Source organism: Lissotriton vulgaris, chromosome 1_1, assembly GCF_964263255.1.
Source record: "Lissotriton vulgaris chromosome 1_1, aLisVul1.2, whole genome shotgun sequence".
NCBI classification, from domain to species: domain Eukaryota; kingdom Metazoa; phylum Chordata; class Amphibia; order Caudata; family Salamandridae; genus Lissotriton; species Lissotriton vulgaris.
Window position 1 is genome coordinate 443,757,175 of NC_141685.1, and position 18,435 is coordinate 443,775,609.

The following is an 18,435-nucleotide window of genomic DNA, read 5'->3' on the forward strand; positions in this document are numbered from 1 at the left end:
AGATGATGAAATTATCTAGAAGATGTGGAAAGGCCAAGATAAAGCGCTGTGGCTCATCTTTCCCTTAAGTATTTTATGGCAAAATGTGGTTTTCCCCAAAGAGGCAGGGTCCATAACAAGGCATATCCTTAAGGGATGCCTGCACATCACCAGAAAAGCCTATGGATCCCATCCAAGCAAGGCAATGGAGCACCACAGTGTTGCCAACCACTCATCTCAAGCAATCCTTGCCACTTTCAACACTCTAATTGAAGAAGGGCCTAAAGTCCTACGGAACTGTATGCAAGATCTCGCTGGCCATGTTCCAGGCCGTGTGAGTATAATGGCTAGAAGGCAATGGGCACCGACAGACCTCAATCTAGACTGGTCGAACAGAACAGGTTTCCTAAAAGCCTCAGTCCTTTTCAACCCCCTGTCTGCGAGAGGTCGAGGGAAATGCAGTAGAATTCCCTTTGCTATTAGAAGCTTGGACCACCAAACTCTCAGGAGTAGGGCATTGTGTGAGACAATCAGGGTCACTGCGTGCAGGTCTGTGGAATCTAGTCCTCTGCCTGTTCACCGGTGGTCAAGGACCCATTAAGGTGTCAGTTAGGACTTCATTAAATGTAACTAGAGCTCAGAGGAAGCAGGCCCATGTTGCAGAACTTCTGTAAGGACATGTGTTTACACCTCAACAGAAGGTAGTTGGACGTTATCATCATAATCTGGGGGTAAACCATCCCAGTCTTAACCATCGCTATTTCTAGGTGGTACCAAATTCTGGTCAAAATCTGAACCAAAAAGATGATGGCGCCTCGGAGGACGGCTCCGTGGTAGTGGCAGTGTACTATCTGGATCAGACTGTAAGTGTGAGGGGCTGGGCCTGCGCCCGGTACTGCGGAGGTGGGGCGGGAAGCAGGTCTGGACCTCGCATGAACTGGGGATAGGGGCGTGCGACCAGTTGCGCCAGATAGATGCGACAGGCTTGGAGAGTGCGGGAACCAGCACAATCAGAGATTGCTGTCAGCGCCCTCCGAACTTGAAGGGGGTGACTACGGGGGTCGGTGGCCACAGCATGTAAGGTGTTGCACTGAATAGAAGCCCGGCCTGCATTGCAACACTATTACCGCCTTTTGGTGATGGTATAAAGGCGAGTGATCTAGTACCCGGCTGGGCGGAACACCGAGGGGGAGGCACCAGCGCTCGCGGGCCGATGAGGAAGACCGGGCCTAATCTTCTGAGCAGTACTGGGAGTGGCGCACATCCACAGAGTTGCTAACGTACTGGAAAAGCAGCAATAGATCCAGGGACTTACGGGACGATCAGTACCCGGTTCATGGGGGCTCAAGAAGCTTCAGGGGAGATTGCAGGACGACGTGGCTCAGGCTGGAGAGTGTAACGACCACCATAAGTCATGAAGCCGAAGGGCAGGAAAGAGGAAACTACAGGACAAGATGACTCACAAGGTGCAAACAATGAACTTGAAGAAGGGCTAACGGGAATAGAGCTGCACCAACAACTGGATAAGATATTGGAGGCGATAGCTGCGACAAAAGACTCCCTCCACCAAGACATTGCGCAGGTGGCGACTGGGCTCGGGCTCCTGCGCGCAGATCATGCGAAACTGACGGACAGGGTGAGGGAAAACGAACTGGCTATCCAAGAGCTGAAGCCGGCACAAACCACAACAGAGGCCAAGTTAGGAGAGGCCCTCACACGCCTTGAAGTGCTGGAAAAAAGGGCAGAAGACTCAGAAAGTAGAAACCGGCGCAATAATATACGCGTGGTGGGTCTGCCGGAAAAAACGGAAGGAACTGATATGATCGCATACTTGGAGAACTGGCTTAAAACTGTAGTTGCACCGGAGGGACTGACTCCCTTCTTTACACTCGAGAGGGCGCACAGGGTGCCGGCATGACCGCCGCTGCAGGGCCGCCCTCCGAGGCCGGTGGTGGCTAGGCTGCTACATTACAAAGACAGAGACATCCTGATCCAAAAGGCACGCACAGCGGGACCATTTTAAGGTAGACAACGCCACAGTTACTATATTCCTGGATTATACCCAAGATGTCCAGAGACGCAGGGCCTCCTATCTGGCGATCAAAAAAGAAATGCGAGACGAAGGGATCCAATATTCCCTGATATTCCCAGAGAAGATGAGGGTGATCCTGGACGGCACAACTCATTTCTTCCAAACACCAGAGGAAGCAGGGACATGGTTCGAAATGTATAAAGCAGGCACGGACCGCCGGTACCAAGGACATGCTGCACCACCAAAGCCCTCTCAGATGCGCAAGTCTCAACGAATACGGAAACGGACACAGAAACTGCAGAAACAGCAGCTGTCCCAAATGGCGGGACAGACCGGGTGCAATGGTGGCGACAGTGGAAATCACAGGGTCGCAGAAAACGGGATCAGTGTTAGGGACAGATTCAGAGGATGAAGGTCGGAGATCGGAGGCAGAACATTCGGAATCGGACAGCACTAAGGGACCTGTGGTCACACCACGCACGGCGGAGGGAATGCTGGACGAATAGCAGGCGAACTGGAATCATCTGGGCTGCGGGTTCGCAACAATCCGCCCACTTGCACACCTGAGCCTGACGGCACTTAAGCACTCATACTCTCAAACTGGTACACTTTGGGGTCTGTAGCGGGGCGGCTTGGACAGGCGCTGCTCCCTGTTGGACCAAGTCGCACTCCCACTGCCCTTAAGGCTCGCTGTGGTGACTGCCACAGAATAGTGTTGTGTGTGTTGTTGTGAAGTTTGGATGGGGGCTGATCGCTTACTATTGGGTCCTGTTCTGGGGGGGGGGAGGGGTCAGGGGGGTTCATGGGGTGTTATTACTTGGGGGTTTGACAACGGTGTGGGCAAAACTACCGGACAATGGGCGAAAGTGCGAAGGTATTGTGATGGGGACATTACATGATTTGAAATGCATCACGTGGAATGTGAGAGGCTTGCATACCATGACTAGGCGCCATAAAGTGCTTGCTTATTTGCTAAGACGGGGAATCCATATAGCCTTATTGCAGGAGACACATCTTACTGGGGAAGAGGGCCGAGCGCTGCAACGCAGGTGGAGGGGTCAGGTATTCAGCACGGCGTACTCAGCGTTAGCAAGGGGGGTGCTCATATGGGTACGGGTGGGAGTCCCTTTTCAGGCCACCAGGCAGATACTAGACCAGGAGGGTAGATATGCTGCAGTAGAAGGCAGGCTTTATGGCAGGGACATTGTGCTATGTATTATATACGCCCCCAATGTAAACCAAGCTCGTTTTTTGGCTACTCTGTCGGGCGCGCTGGTGCCATACCTAGTTGGCCCAGTGGTAATAGGGGGGGGGGGGGGGGGGGATTTCAATGCCATTGCAGACGTAGACATGGATAGATCACATCCTCCTCTGGCGGCTGCCCCGGTTCGGAAACTAGATCTGACTGGCAAGACAAATGGGGGCTGATCGATGTCTGGCGAACACAGCATCCCAATGATCGGGATTATTCATTCTTTTCCTCCATACATGAGCTTCATGTCCGGATTGATGCCATCCTGTGCTGCCATTCAATTGCTCAGGTGGCGGCACATACTGAGTACCTCACTAGAATTATCTCTGATCACAACCCACTATTGATGTCGATCAGTTGGAAGAGAACGAGGTCGGCAGTTCCGATATGGCGCTTGCGCCCGGACACTTTGGAAGACCAGGTCTTCCAAACGGAGGTGGGAGAAAGTATTGATAGATATTTTCAGGAGAACCAGGGGACAGCGACCACCAATGCAGTATAGTGGGATGCCTTTAAAGTGGTCATTAGAGGGATCTGCATCACTAAATATTCAGGAACCAGGAAGGCGGTGCTGGACGATGTAGCGAATGCGGAGAGGGTTCTAAGAGACCTGGAGCAACAGAGACTGGAACAACCAATGTTACAAGGACAGCTGGTAGAAGCAAGGGAACGACTAGCGGCGGAGACTGAGAGGCTACGTTGTTTTGACCACAATGGGTATCTAGCGAAAGTCCATGCGGAGGGGGATAAAGTTGGCACGCTGTTGGCCAGGCTGGCTGACCCACTGCCGAGGAGTGGCCCGATTATGCGGATAGAAATGGACACTAGCTTGCTGGTCCACTCGCAGTCGCTGGTGATGTCTCGGTTCGCTACCTATTATGAATCCCTATAGAGCAGTAGACGGGAAGGAACAGAGGCGGATATAGAGGAATATTTAGAGCAGACCCCGTTGCCGCAGCTAGGAAGGGAGCAAGCTAAATTATTGGGCCAGGACATCACACTGTGTGAAATACGCGGTGCAATCAAACACATGGCCAGGAACAAGACGCCGGGTCCAGATGGGCTGCCTATCGAATTTTAAACACAACAGGTGATGGACCGAATGTGGATCAATATCACACACTCACCCCAGTCCAAGGATCTGGGCCCAAATCCATCGTTTTTTTGCACTCCACACCACCCTGGGTTAGACAATGGCGATATGCAAATCAGCTCTGACCCTGTGCCCCATGGGAACAGTCCAGTCCGAACTACAAAAGCCATGTCCTTCCCAGAACGGAATCAAGCATCCGAGGACCGGACCGGTTTCGAGGTAACATCTCTCATCAGCCCGTCTAGCTTGACTCCAGTGGTGTGGAGTGCCTGGGACCCACGTCTAGGCATCCCCAGCGCACTTAGGGCGGAATATGCAAACACAACAGGTGATGGACCGAATGTGGATCAATGTCACACACTCACCCCAGTCCAAGGATCTGAGCCCAAATCCATCGTTTTTTTGCACTCCACACCACCCTGGGTTAGACAATGGCGATATGCAAATCAGCTCTGACCCTGTGCCCCATGGGAACAGTCCAGTCCGAACTACAAAAGCCATGTCCTTCCCAGAACGGAATCAAGCATCCGAGGACCGGACCGATTTCGAGGTAACACCTCTCATCAGCCCGGCTAGCTTGACTCCAGTGGTGTGGAGTGCCTGGGACCCACGTCTGGGCATCCCCAGCGCACTTAGGGCGGAATATGCAAACACAACAGGTGATGGACCGAATGTGGATCAATGTCACACACTCACCCCAGTCCAAGGATCTGGGCCCAAATCCATCGTTTTTTTGCACTCCACACCATCCTGGGTTAGACAATGGCGATATGCAAATCAGCTCTGACCCTGTGCCCCATGGGAACAGTCCAGTCCGAACTACAAAAGCCATGTCCTTCCCAGAACGGAATCAAGCATCCGAGGACCGGACCGGTTTCGAGGTAACACCTCTCATCAGCCCGGCTAGCTTGACTCCAGTGGTGTGGAGTGCCTGGGACCCACGTCTGGGCATCCCCAGCGCACTTAGGGCAGAATATGCAAACACAACAGGTGATGGACCGAATGTGGATCAATGTCACACACTCACCCCAGTGCAAGGATCTGGGCCCAAATCCATCGTTTTTTTGCACTCCACACCACCCTGGGTTAGACAATGGCGATATGCAAATCAGCTCTGACCCTGTGCCCCATGGGAACAGTCCAGTCCGAACTACAAAAGCCATGTCCTTCCCAGAACGGAATCAAGCATCCGAGGACCGGACCGATTTCGAGGTAACACCTCTCATCAGCCCGGCTAGCTTGACTCCAGTGGTGTGGAGTGCCTGGGACCCACGTCTGGGCATCCCCAGCGCACTTAGGGCGGAGTATGCAAACACAACAGGTGATGGACCGAATGTGGATCAATGTCACACACTCACCCCAGTCCAAGGATCTGGGCCCAAATCCATCGTTTTTTTGCACTCCACACCACCCTGGGTTAGACAATGGCGATATGCAAATCAGCTCTGACCCTGTGCCCAATGGGAACAGTCCAGTCCGAACTACAAAAGCCATGTCCTTCCCAGAACGGAATCAAGCATCCGAGGACCGGACTGGTTTCGAGGTAACACCTCTCATCAGCCCGGCTAGCTTGACTCCAGTGGTGTGGAGTGCCTGGGACCCACGTCTGGGCATCCCCAGCGCACTTAGGGCGGAATATGCAAACACAACAGGTGATGGACCGAATGTGGATCAATGTCACACACTCACCCCAGTCCAAGGATCTGGGCCCAAATCCATCGTTTTTTTGCACTCCACATCACCCTGGGTTAGACAATGGCGATATGCAAATCAGCTCTGACCCTGTGCCCCATGGGAACAGTCCAGTCCGAACTACAAAAGCCATGTCCTTCCCAGAACGGAATCAAGCATCCGAGGACCGGACCGGTTTCGAGGTAACACCTCTCATCAGCCCGGCTAGCTTGACTCCAGTGTCGAATTTTATGCACAGTACGTCGACGCACTGGCTCCCCGCTTGCTGGAGATATATCGGGAGGCGAGGAAAGAGGGTCGGCTTCCCTGCTCGATGCGTGAGGCACTGATCGTCCCCCTCTTGAAACCGGGACGCCCGGATGTGGACGTGGCCTCCTATCGGCCGTTATCCATGCTAACAGTGGACTACAAAATCTTGAGCCGGATACTGGCAACCCGACTCGCACCTTACAGGACGTCACTGGTTCACGCGTCCAAGCAGGGTTTATTCCCACACGGTGCACAGCCTTGAATATTCGTCGCTTCTGAGAGTGATTGCGGAGCATCAGGAGGAGCTGAGCTCCGCAGCGGTCTTCTCTGTGGACACAGAAAAGGCGTTAGACAGCCTGGAATGGGCCTTCCTCCATAAAGTCCTGAGCCGATTCGGACTGGGTGACCAGTTTGTGCAGTGGACGAAGGTGTTGTACTCCTCTGCCATGGCAAAATTGGGAGAGGTGATCTCTGACCAATACCCAATCATGAGAGGGACGAGGCAGGGCTGTTTGTTGTCGCCGCTGCTGTTCGCATTGGCGATAGAACCTCTTGCGATCTGGACTGTTGTATAGGGGGCTGTTGCACCGAGATAGCCAACACTATATTTCATTGTACGCCGACGATTTGCTTCTCTTCCTCCAGGACGCTGAGACTGATCTGCGTGGGGCTACGTCCCTGCTGTCCCGGTTTGGGACGGTCTCCGGACTTAAGGTGAACTGGGGTACGACATGCCTCTTCCCGACTCGCCGGGGTCTGCCTCCGCCCGAATTCCTGGGGGAGATCAAGTGGGAACCAACTTGCTTCACCTACTTGGGGGTTCGGATTAATCACAATGACAGGGATCTGTTGGAAGGCAATATAGGTCGCTGTGTAAGGGCCTTGAAGGGATGTATGGAGTTCTGGTCCATGCTTCCCCTTTCGGTAATGGGCAGGATAGCACTTCCCAGACTATTGTACTATTTTCGTACCTGGCGGATATGGATCCTGCCGCGCATATTTAAAGACTTGAGATGGCTGACTGTGGGTTTCATCTGGGGCAGCGGTAGGCGGCGAGTGGCACTAACGACGTTGATGAGACCCAGGCTGGATGGCGGATTGGCGGTGCCTGATTTTGAGCTCTACTATCTGGCAGCACAATTGCAGGTCCTAACACAAAATATAGCACAAGAGTATCGGGGCCCGGAAGACGGGCAGGGGACAGGGGATACAATGCCACGTCCTGGCCAACATAGCTCTGCAACAAAAGCTTGATATGAGAGATTTGACTGGAGAGGAGCAGACCCTACGGCTTTGCTGGAATAGAACCCAACGTAGGGTGGGGATCATTCACCCATATGCGCCGGAGATCCCACTGGGCATGTTGACGGCACTGCCGCATGGGGGGGACTGGACTCCATTAGCAAACTGGGAACAACTTGGCATACAGATGGTGGGGGATTTATACCTGAACGGCGAACTAATGCCCTTTCCTGAATTACGAGATATGTACGGGCTCCCGGAGGGGAATTTTTTGATTCATGCAGCGGTCACAACCGCGATCCAAAAGCACTGGAGAAAAAGGGAAGGCAGAACCTGAGCTGACACTTGCTTGCCAATATGCCGTGATGGAGGCAGGGACTGTTAAAGCAGTAACATGCGTCCACTCCCGACTGCTTCAAAAAGATTTATGCCCCTTGACGGCTCTTAAAGCAAAATGGGAAGAGAGCATAGGCCGCCCAATCCCAGATGCCGCGTGGGGACATATTCTCAAGAGGGCATGGAAGGGTAATAGGAATGCTAGGCTCTAACAAATTCAATATTTCATCCTACACAGGGGCTATCTAACCCCAGGTAAGATTCGGAGATATTTCCAGGTCCAAAACGCGGCATGTCCCAGGTGTCGAGAGGAGGATGTCGAGCTAGAACACATGTTATGGTTATGCCCACGAATGGAGGGCTATTGGGAGGAAATAGGGGAACTTTAGAATGCAGTTACACACAGACAACTCGAATACGATATGGCCACCTGCTTATTTCACTGGTTCCCACATACAGCTAGGACCAAGAAAACCAGCAAATTTATTGATCTAGGGCTCCTATTGGCTAAACGTGAAATTACCTGGCATTGGAAGGCGAGGGAGGGACCTTCGAGTGGGAGATGGAGAAGAGAATTCTGCAAGTGGGCAAGCTGCGAAAGTGTAGTGAGGCTTAGAGAGGCTACCCGCATAGGTAATGAAAAAGCGCTGGAGGGGGCTAGAGCATGGGAGGCCCTAGTCCAGACATTGAAGGATTATCAATCAACTGAAGAGGAGGAATGAGCGCTCAACATCCATGTGATTGAAAAAGACAATACATAGCTTCGCTAGCCCTTTGAAGCACTGTGAGATAGGTGTGAGATTCTGATAGTGCCCACACCAACGATTTTATTAAAGGGGGGGGGGGGGTTGTTGAGGGAAGGGGAGGGTTGAGTATTGGAACAGAAGCATTTCTGAAGTAAGGTTATACTACGGTGTCTGTTTCTTTTGATTGTATGATGCTTGCATTGAATTACTAAGGTAAGCTTTACAGGAAGCAGAATAAGGCAATAGCGTAATAGGAATGGTGGAACCGGGTAGTAATTGTAGAGATAACCTAATAGTGTTTCCAGGATTTGTTCAAGTTGTAGGTTGGGGGGGAAGGGTGAAAAAGAAAAGTGGAAATAAAGAATTCTTGTTGATTGATCATAATTGTATTCATATTGCATATGAGTGGACACTGCTTTCCTGATTCATGCCGCCCGACCTCCGGGTTGTGGGCTAAATGGCCGTGTGCTGCAATTTTCAATTGCATGTGCGTCGCACATGCCGGACACTGGATTGTTGATCGTACTAGATCACATTGTACTATTCTGCAATAAAAATATATATTTTTCAAAAAAAATGATTTAGCCTTTCATGTGTTCCTTGCCATAGAGGCAGCTGTTGTTGTTACTGTTGTATCTGCTGTGCTGGTAACTATTGCTGTTGCTGTGGTGAAAGTAGTGGTCACCACTATTGTTCTGGTCATGGTGGAGGCCGCTGTGTCTATGCCTACTGGTAATAGCGGTGGTTGCTGCAGTTATCCCTGTCCAGGTTGTGGCATAAGTTGCTATTTAGTTATTTGATATGGTTCCAGCTGGGGTTGAAGAAGTTGTTGATGCTACAGTCCCCAATGTACTTGCCACTGTTCTTGCAGCTGTAGTTGCTACTGAGGTGTGGGCTACCTTCATAGTTGTTGAAGGCTACCCTGAGTTTGCTGCTTTTGCCTTCCTCCTGACCAGTGTTTAATTTGCTAAAATATAAGTGCTAGGGCCCTCTTCACAAGGCCACTGTACCTTGCACCACCCATTGTCCCTGCCAGGCCCACCAAAGACGGAACCCACACAACTACTAACAACACCCCCTACAAGTGTGATGGTTCAGACTTTTCCAGGCCTCCAAAGCAATAGGAATGGCTTGGGCAGCAGGTATCAGTCATTTTAAATTATATTGAATTAATAAACAACTGTTCTTGTGCTCATCTCTAATTTAGATAAACAGCACTACCATGTGGCAGTCTGTCATACGAGCCGGTGTTGACAATCAAGTACTGGTGCCGACCACTGGACTCCATCGGCTCAAATTAAGCACTGCTTCTGACCCTGCCATGGTAAAAGTGTTTGTTGCTGCTGCTGTTGCTGCCATGGAGGCAGCTGTGATTGACTTCTTTGTTCTTGGAGGTTGCTGCCATAGTCACTGCTCTATAAGTGATCTAACAACTGTGAAACACAAATTCCTTTCAAACTACACTCCCCCAAGTATGCAACAATGCTTGGTTCCATTTGGGCATGAGGTAACTACCTCATTCCCAAACTGAACCACGCATTGTTGCATACTTCGGGGAGTGTAATGTGAAATTGAAGTGTTATTCGCAGTTGTCCCGAGCCCAGAAATCTGAAAAAGTGGCACAGTAAGGCAATGGCGCACATTTCACATCTCGTAATGAAGTTGCTACGGGTGTTTTAAGTCACCAGTGCTTATTCCATGCTCAGCACTGGAGCTGTGGATTTAGTAACAGCATAAGCACCTTGGACCTTGCACGAGGGTCCAGGTCTCCAGGTCCCCACTCCCTCTTTTGGTGGGTCAACGCAAGATGACGACATAACCCTGCTGGACTTTGCTGAAGGAACTGATCTACATTAGAGTGCAATGCAGACCCGATGGAAGGTGACACTATAACAGCTAGTCACTTTATTGCGAAGCTTGTCACTTTATGCTTATCCTAAATTCGCAAAAAACGGGGCAACATTGAGTGTACAAGTCCAAGATGGTTGATGATCTCGAAGAGCCACCATCACTGCTTGATTTAGTAATGTCAATAAGGTTGTTGTTATTACGATAATTCTTTGCAAGTACTGATATATTTGGTCCCGACACTGAACCCAAAGCAGTGCTTTACCTGTGTTTAATGTTCTGGCACCAGCGCTGTTTATTGTTTATTGTTTGTTGTTGCTAACACATTTGGGCTAATTCCTCAGTATTAGGATTGCAGCCTGTAGAATCGTAATTAAGAGTAAGTTGCTTGGAGGCGGCCGATTGGTCATCATTCCTGAGTCGCCATGTTCTGTTGTATCTACTATTGGGGAGGGAGGGGTGGGAAGTGGGTGAGGGAGGAGGGCGGTGGGAGGTTGGAAGGGAGGAAGGGAGGGGTTGTTTTGTTATTTTGTTATTTTGTATATGGTTTTGCTTAATTCTGTCCGCCTTGCATACTAGCTTACATCCAATGTACCACATTATGTTCCGAAGCTTATACTCTGTACCTCTGTATCCTGCATACTGTCCTAGCCCCACATCATGTCTGTCAAAAGATGCTGTCGACTCCTTAAGGGGAATGAGACTGCTTCCACGGCCTAGTCCTTATGTATACACATGTGTTATGAGACGATATTACTGGATGCTTAGTTGATGGCTGCTGTTATAGACACTCCGATAGGAACGACAACTGTAACTAACCTTAAAATACTATCATTGAATGTAAAAGGACTCAACCAGCCAGTTAAACGCCAAAAGATACTTGACTATTTACGAAGACAGCATGGAGATATAGCCTTATTGCAAGAAACGAAACTGGAAGCAAAGCAATTCCACACACTACGCAATAAGTATTATACCGAAGTGATAGGCTCTGAGGCGATTTCAAAAAAGAATGGGGTGGTAATGCTAGTGGCTAAAAATGCGAATGTGGAAATAGTCTCTAGTGCATCAGATACGAAAGGCAGATGGGTCTCAGCGAGACTACTCAAGGATGACACTGACTTCTTTATCACGACTATCTATGCCCCAAATACACATGATCCGTCCTTCTGGTTAGGCTTAACGAAGCAGATAAACTCCATCCCCGACACAGCAGTCCATATTTTGGCGGGCGACTTCAACCTCCCACACGACCCAATACTAGATAGAGACTCTAAATGCGCCTTTCGCCCGGGGAAGGCCCATAAGGCATTCATGAAACTGTGCCATAGGTTTCATTTGGTGGACACGTGGCGCTTGATGCACCCTGATGGCAGAGATTACTCATTCTATTCCCCACCGCATGACTCGTTCTCAAGAATCGACTATATACTCATATCTAATAATGCGGTGGCAAGAGTTGAGGACGCGGACATTGCTCCCAGATTAGTATCTGATCATTCCTGCATCTCCCTTACATTGTCTAATATTAAACCGACCACCCGTCAATCTATGTGGCGATTCAATGACACCATTATCACTGACACAAAGCACAAAGAAACCCTTGACACTGCCATAAAAGACTTTTTGTTATTAAACAAGAGAGGGGACACTTCAGACACCACTCAATGGGATGCGTTGAAATCCACCATAAGGGGGGTTATTATAAAAATGTCGTCTGCAATTAATAAGAACCGCACTGCAGCCTTGTTAAAATTGGAGGAGGACATTGCAAAACTCCAGCACACATACTTGAGAAATAGAAACCCTGAGGTTCTTACTGAACTGTCCAACCAGAAATACACCTATAACAAACTTATTAGTGAAAAGGCGGGAATTTGGTTAGACAGGAGGAAGCGTTTCAAAATTTGTGACTCGAACAAAGCCGGGAAGGGATTAGCCGCTTATCTTAAATTTAAAATCCAAAAGAATACCATTGCATCCTTACTCGATGACAATGGGACTCCTAACTCTGACCCCACTAAGATTGCGAATATCTTCAAGGGCTTTTACGAGAAACTTTATGCTAAGAACATGCATGTAGACAGCGTAAAAATGGAGAAATACCTCTCCAACTGCACGCTCCCAACACCAACGGCTGCGGAAAGAGACTCCTTGAATGAACCAATCTCTGAATCTGAGGTTATTGGCGCGATCAAGTCTCTCAAAAAGGGGAAAGCCCCTGGGCCTGACGGCTATACAGCACAATTTTATAAGTCCTTTGGCCATATTCTCTCCACCCCTCTCCTAGAGGTCTTTCATGAAATCACCAATACAGGTAAAGTTAAGGGGACTATGGCAGAGGCTGTGATTGCGGTAATACCCAAGGAAGGCAAGGACCACAAACTCCCCAAAAACTACAGGCCTATCTCACTGATAAATTTAGATTGTAAGCTCCTAGCATCAATTCTAGCAAATCGCATTCAAAGAGTCCTGCCGTCTCTTATACATCCCTCGCAAGCCGGTTTTCTGAAGAACAGGCTCTCGAGCGACAATACGAGAATCCTGGCTCATGTCATTGAGAAGGCGAAACTCTTAGCTACACCCACCATCGCCATCACACTAGACGCTGAAAAAGCGTTCGACAAAGTAGACTGGGGTTACTTAAATGCTGTACTACATAAATTTGACCTGGGTCCCACATTCACTAAATTAGTCATGTCCCTCTATGCCTGTCCCTCTGCTAGAGTACGAGCTGGCGGCGCTTTTTCCTCCCCATTTGGTCTAGAGCAGGGTACTAGACAGGGATGTCCATTGTCCCCGTCCTTATTCCTCCTGGCTATTGAGCCTTTTCTGTACTACATAAGGGAAAACCCTGACATCGCTGGAATCCGATTCACTGACTGTACAATTAAACTCACGGCTTATGCAGACGACGTGTTAGTCATGAGCGAACAAGCTGCTAAGGCTATCCCTGCGCTAATGTCCACAATAGATGACTTCTCAGCTGTTTCTGGATACTCCTTGAACAAGGATAAAACTGAGGTGAAGTCGTTGAATAATCTATGTGATAAAGCCATCCTGGGCGACTCCGGGCTTACCTGGCAGTCGAAGAGTTTTAAATATTTAGGCATGGAATTTGAAAAAGACTTGATATCCACCTTAAAAATTAATGAGGAGATACTCTACAAGAAAATACAAAAACTGTTGGATGGGTGGTCCCCTAAATTTCTTTCGTGGTGGGGCAGGGCTGAAACACTAAAAATGATGATCAGTCCCTTGGTGAATTATATGGCATGTATGCTCCCCATGACCTTCACGGAGGACTTTTTACATAGGATTGAAAAACTGATCTCGGACTTCCTGTGGAAAGGTAAGAAGCCGAGAATTGCCATGAAAAAATTGCAACTTCCAAAGCTTAAAGGGGGATTAGGGTTGCCAAATTTCAGGAATTACCAGACCGCCTTTCTCTGTAAGCAAGGAGCCTCCTGGTTTATCGAGGATCCTGTATACACGCCCTTATGGATCAACATTGAAAAGTCCATTATGGGCAAAACCCCGCTATCTGCAGTCCTAACAATGGACCTCTCACATCTCACGAACTCTAAATACATAATGCTCAATACCAAGAGAGCCCTCCTGCGGTTAGATCGCGCTCATGCCAATGGTCAACGATTCCACAATTCCTCCTCTGCGTCCTTATGGCGTAACCCGTCCATTAAAATCAGTGGATCACCTGTCGTATGGGACCACTGGTCCGATAAAGGTCTTAATGTGATCTCTGATCTGTACGAAGATAATATGCCATTGCCATTCTCGACTCTACAGGCCAGACACTCCCTGTTGCCGATAGACTTTTATGCCTTTTTAAAACTAAAATCGGCCCTATCCACTAAAACATTCAAACTAGTGAAGCCTTGGCTAAAAACTATGCTACCCCACTTTCAATCCACTGGACATTTTGTCTCTAAAATATACAAACTACTCGCGCCAACGGCCAGCAAATCAATGAAGCGCAATGAGTTGAAATGGGAATCAGAAACAAACAACACTGGCATAAGTATAGACTGGGTCAGGATACATGCATCAGCACTCACGCACAAGGTATCGCCGATACTATCACAAACGAAATATATGATTATCAACAGAGCATTTTGGACCCCACAGAGGCTATTTAAGATTGGCCTACGGGACACACCGGATTGCTGGAACTGCTCCTCTGGTATTGGTGACCTTTCGCACATGTTGTTTGATTGCCCCATGCTCCACGTCTTCTGGGCAAAAATCTTTGACTACATTGCACACACGCTCCACATACACCCTACGAGGGAATTCATCTACATTCTCCTAGGGGCATTAGATCCATCACTAAAAGGTGACCATGACCGCCAGCTCCTGGATCTCCTACTGACTTTAGCATGTAAGGTGATCCTGTGTAATTGGAAATCAACGGGTGAGGTCTCCTTCAATGCCTGGAGGGAATGGCTGTCCTGCATTAGGGGCACTGACAACCCCGCGTTACACTCATCACCATGGCAGGTCACCAACAAAAAATTATGGTCTTCACTGGACCGAGCCTCCTTCATCTTTGACCCACCTTGAAGCTCCATACGATGAGGTCCGTTCTCAGTGAATTATGGGCTCTGTGTTGCGTGAACTGTGACGGCTATATCTTGGGCTCACGGGCTTGACAACCTTAGAACCATGAAGCAGGAATGGTGCAACATACATGGTGTGATATGACTTGGCTTGGACAGAGGGCTCTGCGGAACTATGTACAAAAATGTGAATGCAAGGATGGTACTTTATTTTTCTTTACTGTATACGTATTGTTTTGTGTAATAACCCATGTCTGGTTGCGGTACTCTGGCAACATGATTGTAATTCTTTTGATGTTTTCTTGCCGCTATCATCTCTGTTATGATTAATAAATAAAATATGATTTGAAATCAAAAAAATAAGGTTGTTGAGGGATCTAGGCCAATGATCATCTTGATATTCTATGGCTTGATGTTGAGTGGGAGTAGAAGCAGGGCACACTTTGAAAGTAGCAAGAGCGGTTTTCTCAATATCTGTTGTTCTTATTCTGTTGTTCCCATTTATCTCAAGAGGAGGAGTGGTCTCCTTCACCAGGTTACTCTGTCCAACTCCAGGCAGCTGTCCGATTAAACATTTTCTTTAGTTACAGTTGGAAACAGCTCAGCTTACTTAATACCCACCTCCCAGTGTTTCTGTTTGACTCCTGCATATGAAGCTCACTGATGTTGGATTGTTATATTCATGAAAAATTAGCACCTTCTGATCTTGCACTCCGAAGTGTCTTGCTTTCTTGGCAGCTTGCAGGACAGTATCTCGATCTTTGCAATAAAGAAGCTTAACCACAACTAGATGAGGCAGCGGCCCGAATTGGGCCTTCGGGCGGGAACTATGCACTCTTTCAACTGTACAGAAGGGAGCTAAGCCCCGGGGCACCACAACTAGGGATATCCAATTTTCTAGAATTCCATCACGTTACCTTTTGCTTCTTCAGGCAATTCCACCAGCCTCATATCGCTCTTTTGCGATCCGGTTTCATAATCTTCTGCCCTCCTTTGCAAGAAGCGCACATGATCAGTGAGATTGCATAGTTGTGGTTGTAAGTCATGTGTAGTGGTGGCCGGTAATAAAAAAAAAAGAGTTGGCAGTGCAGGGCACACACCTCACGCACACACTTCTTCTTTAACACACGCACACACACCCATTTACAACACTCACTAACAAATACACATACATTCACACATGCATGCACGCACCAAACAAAAAAGAAAAACACAAAACTTACCACAATAGCAGTTCTCCGACAGGGAAGCCTTAGAGGTCCCACAATGGTCAGTCAATAAAGGAAGGCAGCAGTCCTAATCTCGTCACACAGTTGGTTAGGGTCAGTGAGACTGCTGACCCCTCTACCACTCTGTGACGAGGTGTCACTGATCGAACCTCAACCCTGGACAAAACAGACTTAAAACTGAAGCACCAGGCCCAAGGCAACGCTTTCCCTCATCACGAGAGGGAGGGTCTCAATGCACAATGTTGCCAGGCTGAGGAGGTCACGCCCCCAGGGCTGTGAAATCCTCAGCCTTGCTAAATTCAGCTCAGGCAGCCAGGAGCCTGCGCATTTAGCGCACGTCTAGCTCCTAGCTGTCGGACCTGAAACATCACTCCATCCACACGGTCTGAAAATGTATGGTTATCGTTTCTGACCAAGCTCATGTTCATAGCAACAGCCTTGATTTTTGCTTTTAAAGAATCACAGGTATTGTCGATGGCTAGTAACATCCAGTTTGTGCTCAATTCAGATTGTCTGCCATTATTCTGCTGATAAGATCAAGACCTCGTGTCCTCCAGGCACTTGGAGCACAAGCTTCGCATCTAAGGACAGCCGCCCCTGCGCAATACCTCAGCAAGCCTCGGTCGCTCACTCCCGACCCAGCGGGAATACGTGTACCTCAAAAGGGGGTCTGCTCTGTCCCAGGCAGACTCTGCTGCAGACTACTCCTCCTTCCTTGGGGAGGTCGGCCTGGTGACACTGGGCGCACTAGCTGCCATATCGGGCCTATTAACCCAATTGAATTCCAGCAGGTTCGAGCTGCCGAAGTTCAACAGAGAATGAACAGTGCACCCATCACAACTGCGACGTTTCTGCAGGGCCAGCGATTTAACGGGGCATTTGTAATGTGGCCTAAAAGATTTACTTTCTTTAAATTCTGGGATAACACGCCATCAGATAACAAAATATTGTATTCAATATTATCCGCTGTGAATTTACCGAAACAAAAACGGAACCAGAAATAATTCAAAGAACAACTCGTACCTACTTTCCAATTTATGCATACGAATGTAATGGGCCGGTGGAGAATCTTTAAAGTGGCAGAGAAACAGTATTCTGTGTTATTTTCAAGACAATATACGCACCTGCATGATTATGAGAACGAAATCAATCAGGCATCCGATACCACAAAACCCAACAGTGCAGAACTTCAACATGCCTGTGGGGAAAAAAACAAAGGTTTACTACAATTTAAACAGGTTTCCTCAGTGCTACTTGTTAGCAGTCATTGCAACGATTTGCAAAGACAACAGAATCAGTAAACTGGGATCAGTATTCTTGAAGAACGTGTACATAAGCACAAGTATCTTTCAATGAAACTAAATCCACGCTCATGAAGTTGGGAGAGAACGGCCGCCTTTAACAGAAGGTCGCCAAATGTTACTTAAGTCAAAGGTCATAACAGCTCCAAGCACTGGAGTCTCGACTGCTTGGAGTGGTTATGACCTTTGACTTAAGTAACATTTCCATATCTCCACTGTGGAGATACTAGTCTTTGCTTTTATTACTTGTTAATATCCACTCAGTTTCGGCTGTCTTTAAAATGAGAGACAACGTGTTAAAACAGTCCAAAGTCAACACCATACACACATCTACTCCTCTCTGCAACTGTGAAAAGAAAACTCGCTCTTCGGCACTTTCACGGCATGCACTTGTAACGCGCTGGGGTTTCTGGCGCAGTTTTAAAAGCATACATATGTACATGGTAAGTAAAGCCACGGGAAAATCACAGGAGTTTCATTGTAGGGGTATACCTCACGTGACCATAAACGTATGCTGTGCTCATGCACCACTTGAAGGCTGCAGATTGAGTTCAATTACATCTTCCGGTACAGGGAACGACCATGCTGCGGCGAACACACGAACACAGAATGATACAGGACGTAGAAAAAACCTCTAACATCACCAAACTGAATTTCTCTTTAATGCTCCCACCAACCAAGACGAGGATGTCCACCATTTTGAGATCTAGTCAAAACAACCATTGGTACATCCAACTGAGAGCTCAAATGCCTCCTAAGAACAGATGGTGTTGTGTCAGATGCTTGTCAGAATCATGGTGCACAACTCATTTGTATCTAAATGAAAACTCCAATTAGGGTCCTGTTCACCTAAACAGTA

The 18,435-nt window shown here is 48.4% G+C and overlaps 1 protein-coding gene across 4 annotated transcripts in view; it reads right to left on the reverse strand.

The window, feature by feature from the left end:
- Nucleotides 1–18,435, reverse strand: part of TM2D1 (TM2 domain containing 1) — a 289,363-nt gene that overhangs the window by 57,622 nt on the left and 213,306 nt on the right. For all 4 annotated transcript variants that reach the window (XM_086953299.1, XM_086953281.1, XM_086953306.1 and 1 more), the window contains exon 6: nt 17,400–17,473. In XM_086953299.1, the coding sequence (XP_086809425.1) occupies nt 17,400–17,473 (74 nt within the window). The remainder of the gene's footprint in view (nt 1–17,399; nt 17,474–18,435) is intronic.